General features: G+C 36.6%; 1 protein-coding gene across 1 annotated transcript; it reads right to left on the bottom strand.

Moving 5' to 3' along the window:
* Positions 1-4,872: 4,872 nt before the first annotated feature.
* On the bottom strand, positions 4,873-5,289 carry LOC149195461 (uncharacterized). Its single transcript, XM_089407927.1, has one exon. The coding sequence runs from the start codon at positions 5,287-5,289 to the stop codon at positions 4,873-4,875; it is 417 nt and encodes a 138-aa protein (XP_089264053.1).
* Positions 5,290-5,826: the final 537 nt, after the last annotated feature.

Raw genomic sequence — 5,826 nt, 5'->3', positions numbered from 1 at the left:
AAAGCCTTGATATTGGGCTTAAACGTTGCTAAATAAATGGGCATCAAAGGTCTGAAGGTGTTTGGAGATGCAAACCTTATCATTCAACGGGTCAACAAAACTTTCCAAGCAAAGCATCCAAGGCTAAAAGCATACAGAGATGAGGTATGGAAGCTCAAGGATTCTTTTAATAGTTTCAACATTTCTTACATCCCTAGAATGAAGAACCAGCTTGCTGATTCCCTTGCTGTGTCTGCTAGCACGTTTATTCCTCCTTTGCCTCCTAAATTGACTTATGAAGTTCAGGTGAAATATAGACCATCTCTACTTGACAATGTCAAATACTGAAAAGTTTTTGAAGATGATGATGAAATTAATAAGTTTTTACAAGTCATTGATGAATTTTCTGAAATGCACATTGACCAAGAAAATGAAACCAATGAAGAATGCAACCAATCCAAGCTAAAGGACGAGATTGGCCGGGAAAGCATTGTCCAGCTGCCTAGTAACTATATACCCAAAGGATTGGTGCCCCTAGAAAAGTTGTTTGATCATAATGATATACCTTATAAGCCTGCCAAAAAAGAAAACGAGTCTGCTATTCATAGACATAATGTAGGGAATTCAGCGCATCCAAAGTACATAAATCTGTCCACTCACTTATATTCTGCCCAAAGTTTCGAGTATTGCACCCTGATAAAACAATTTACTGATATTTTTGCTTGGGAATACAGACCCATGACACCAACATCATTCAACATAAGATTCCACTCGAGAATAACAGTGTTTGCCCAACTAATTCCATATAGGGAACACTCTCGCCCAGCAAATTCCATATAGGGAACACCTCCGGTGTAATAATGTAATAAATAAAATTACCATCACGAACCGAGGATGATGTTATCAAAAAATAAAATAATGTAATAAATAAAATTCTTGCTATTAAACTCTCCACGTTATCGTGGCCCATCCATATTATTGTGGTCCCGTAACCCATCAACTACGGAAATTGGACTAAGGAAAGACCTAATAAGTGCAAATTTGGAAATTGGAATAAGGATAAGGCTTGAGGTTCCCAAGTTTAAAAGTTTAAAATATAATAATAATAATAATAAACAAAAAACAAATTAAAATTAAAAAAATAAAATTAAATAAACAAATAAAACATAAAAATATAAAATATAATAATAGCTCAATCTAGCAAGAATCTGAGAATTAGCTTAAAATCTATGTTAATTTGTAACTATTTTAAATCAAGAACGATGTTTTAGAGTATCATTTTTAAAGTATAAAATAATATAATTAGTGTTATGCTATTCCTAAATGAAAACAAAGACTAAGGTGCGATAATTAAATTAATAAAAAATAATAACAATTTTAAAATAAAGTGACATTATATAATAATAATGTCCAGAAAAAATAATTCTGGACCTGCCCCATGTATTAACTAGAAGACAGTAATGCGTTGAGAAAACACAAGAAGCCCAATATGGAACAAGAAAAAATATACTAAAAATATTTTAAGGAATTTAGACTTCTGTGATCCATAACATTGTTAAGATAATCTTCGGCAAAATCACATAACCAATTTTTTGTCGACGCGTTTCGAACCAACCAGTGTGGTTCATCGTCAGGACAAGTTGAAGATCAAATCAGGCTTAGCTCGATTAAATAGAGTGTGCAGAGACTCCAACGGCTAAAAGATAACGGCTAGTTTGACCTAATGAACCTGGTCAAACTACTCACATAACTAATTAATATTTCAAGAAATAGTTAAAATAGGTAAATGAAGGAGTTTATTTGTTAATTTAAGGATAATATTAATATTTTAATTATAAAAATATTTTGTAAAGGAAAAAAATACAAGACACGGTTGACATTAAAACTAATTGCATTTTTTTCTTAAATATACTTTTAGGGGCTGTGGAAAAGGTTAAGAGAAATATCGGAGGAAAGAGTAAACTATGTTTAGCATCGTGAACATTGAACATTAAAATAATTTCTTTACCTTCGGTGATTGCCTTGGCCATTATGTCGCAATTTTTCATTAATTGCGATTCAGCTTGCTCCAGCCTGTCCTTGTAGACGGCCGCTACATCAGAGTTTTCGAAAATTATTTACGCCGGGCCCTACCTTCAACACAAATCAACGAACTGGGGCTCCTTTGTGCTAAAGATTTATTTGATTGTATGTATAGAAGGCCCGCTTCCACACGTAGTCATAACTCAACCTTCTATTTCAAGGGAATCATATGGCACACCACCCATGGCATATAATTTGTTTCTAAACACAAAAACACATTAACTCTCTGAATAATATCTACGGTGACTCAAAGGTATTGATTGATAAACGGTATCATTGCGAATATTGATTTTTGTCCTGCGGTGCCTCATGAACATCAAGCACATCCTAAGATTGCTTTTCACAAGATCGTTGAAGATGCTTGGAAAATATTTGAAATACATGAAAATGTGAACTTCCATCAAATTCCATGTGTCTCAAACTGAAGGCATCTGCAAGTTATGTGCTTGATACGTTACAATCATATGAAACCATTAAAAGTAGTAAAACATTTACTTACGTAGAATCAATTTTCTCAGGAAAAGTGAATGGGAAATAGAATCACTTGCCTTAGATAGCTTGAAGTCATTTGGTTCATAGCTGAGGTACCTCAATTGCTTTAACTTTCACACCATCATGAAACGGAAGCTGGGGAACAACTTTCGCTTCAAAAAAATACCAAACTCCTTAAATGTTTCACTGCACTTGCCCTTCACCTTCGCCAGTTTCTCAAGCTGAAGAACTCTCAATGACTTATGCATTGAGTCGAGCGTTTCTGCAGATATTTCCAATGCATCCTTCTGATCACTTAACCAGATGCCTTTTATCTGCTGAGCATTCTGCATGCCATTATAGAATATAGTTAAATTAAAATAAAAACAAAGACTGTATAAACAAACATGTATATTGTTCATATATTTGTTACCTTCTCTTGGAGGAACTCCTTAAGTTTGCTTGCACGGGTGAATGTCTTTCTCACTTTCTTTCCTTTTGACTCTTTCTTTGACACTTGGCGAGCGAGTGTTAAGATGACATCGTGTACACTTGAAACGTCATTTGTGGTTCTAGTGACAAGTGCCCTGCTTTCTAACATTTCCAGTTCATCTTTTCCCACAATATCTTCCACACTGTCCCAAGCCCATCCTTTGAAAGTGAACATAGATCTAAAAAAGGATCTTTACACTCAGGGGGAAGAGCATCGTATGAAACGCCATTTGTGGTTCTAGTGACAAGTGCTCTGCTTCCTAACATTTCCAGTTTATCTTTTCCCACAATATCTTCCACACTGTCCCAAGCCCATCCTTTGAAAAATGAACAGAGATCTAAAAATGGATCTTTAGACTCAGGGGGAAGAGCATCGTATGAAATGCCATTTGTGGTTCTAGTGACAAGTGCTCTGCTTTCTAACATTCCCAGTTTATCTTTTCCCACAATATCTTCCACACTGTCCCAATACCATCCTTTGACAAATGAACAGAGGTCTAAAAATGGATCTTTACACTCAGGGTGAAGAGCATCGTAGGCAAAGGCATAACGCATCTTCTCAAAGGCCTCACTCGGCCATTTATCTTTCTGAAGCACCAGTGTAGAATAAGCTTCCTCCTTATTTTTTGTGCGACCTATGAATGGTGCTGTTAATGTTAACATGAGGGGAATTCCGCCACATGTCTATATGATGTCATTGGAAAAGATTTGAAATACATGAACTTCCACCATATTCCATGTGTCTCAAACTGGAAGGCATCTGCAAGTTATGTGCTTGACACGTTACAATCATATGAAACCATTAAAAGTAGTAAAACAGTTACTTACGTAGAATCAATTTTCTCAGGAGAAGTGAATGGGAAATAGAATCACTTGCCTTAGATAGCTTGTAGTCATTGGGTTCATAACTGAGGTACCTCAATTGCTTTAACTTTGACACATCATGAAACGGACGCTGGGGAACTTTCGCTTCAAAAAATACCAACTCCTTAAATGCTTCACTGTACTTGCCCTCCACCTTTGCCAATTTCCCAAATTGAAGAACTCTCAATGATTTATGCATTAAGTCGAGCGTTTCTGCAGATATTTCCAATGCATCCTTATTATTACTTAACCAGATGCCTTTTATCTGATAAGCATTCTGCATGCCATTATAGAGTATAGTTAAATTAAAATAAAAACAAAGACTGCATAAACAAACATGTATATCATTCATAGATTTGTTACCTCCTCTTGGACGAACTCCTTAAGTTTGCTTGCACTGGTGAATGTCTTTTCCACTTTCTTTCCTTTTGACTCTTTCTTTGACATTTGTCGAGTAAGTGTTAAGATGACATCGTGTACACTTGAAACGCCATTTGTGGACGCCATTTGTGGTTCTAGTGACAAGTGCTCTGCTTTCTAACATTTCCCGTTTATCTTTTCCCACAATATCTTCCACATTATCCCAAGCCCATCCTTCGAAAAATGAACAGAGGTCTAAAAATGGATCTTTACAATCGGGGGCAGAGCATCGTAGGCAAAGGCATAGCGCATCTCCTCAAAGGCCTCACTCGGCCATTTATCTTTCTGAAGCACCAGAGTAGAATAAGCTCCCTCCTTATTTTTTGCGCGACCTATGAATGGTGCTGTTAATGTTAACATGAGGGGAATTCCGCCACATGTGTGTATGATGTCCTTGAATTGATTATAGTTTATTCCAGCCTTTATTTCCTTCTTTGAAATAATCAATCCTTCTTGATCCTGAATGCCCTCCATCTTATAGATTTTGAGTTCTGTACACGGCCTTGGGCATGCATTCTTCACATTTTCGTCACGTGCAGTAAGGAGGAGCCCCACCTTCTTTGCTCAACTCATATCCTGTGGCAAAAGCTTTTTAACCGCATCTCCGTTCAAAACGTTATCAATGTAAATGAAAGGTTGCACTTTCTCTAACCGTTCTCCCAGCTCACGCCGTCCATCTTCATACGTGCTAAAATTTGTAATAGGCTGTCCAGGTTCCATCAAATTTTCTAATAACTGTTTTTGCAATTTTTCTATAACACCAGTTGACTCTATATCTTCAAACAGCCGAACCTCGGAATATCTACATCCCCCAGCTTCTGAAACGACCGCATCTGCGAGAGTGGTTTTACCCATCACTCGGAAACCATGGAGGATAACCGTGACAGCATTCTGGTCACTTTCAATTTCCAAAAGATCAAGAACCTCTGTCATCGACTTCTTGATTCCAACTGTTGCAACAGTTTTCAACATCAGATCCATATTTAAGGTAATTCATAGTAAATTAATATTAATAATAAACTCAAATATGAAATAAATTAACTTAACAACACATTTACATGTTAAGCTCCATTAATTTAACACAAAAGCTACCTTGATTTATGGAGTTGCAGCTTTTCTTAACTTATGGAAACCAACTGCAGTAGTTTCCGTAAGTTAAGAAAATCAACTGCAATTACTAAATTAATAATTGGGAGCTACTAAAGTGGTCCATTACTTTGATCTCATCTCTACCTTGATTTGTGGTTTTTTCTAACACATAGCATTTAGAAGCTTGATGGAAGCTTAGCTATATGTTCATCTGTTTGGTCCCCAAGCTCATATCTCAACCCCCTTCAGTTCTACACCATCTAGCTGAGATAGCAGAGCTCGGAAGTGCCTTCAGAATTTTGTGTTCTTTTGTTTGGACAGAAGCTGGAGTGCTGAAGGAGAAGCTTGTGGACTGTGGCCTGCATCAATACATCACCAATGGCTGGAGGTAACTCGTATCCCTGGGCAATAAGGTTTAATGATTCTTTG

This window comes from Pinus tabuliformis, chromosome 2_2 (assembly GCF_031772625.1).
Source record: "Pinus tabuliformis cultivar Carrire ecotype Pingquan chromosome 2_2, CPIR1, whole genome shotgun sequence".
NCBI classification, from domain to species: domain Eukaryota; kingdom Viridiplantae; phylum Streptophyta; class Pinopsida; order Pinales; family Pinaceae; genus Pinus; species Pinus tabuliformis.
This window is presented reverse-complemented; position numbering and strand designations above follow the sequence as displayed.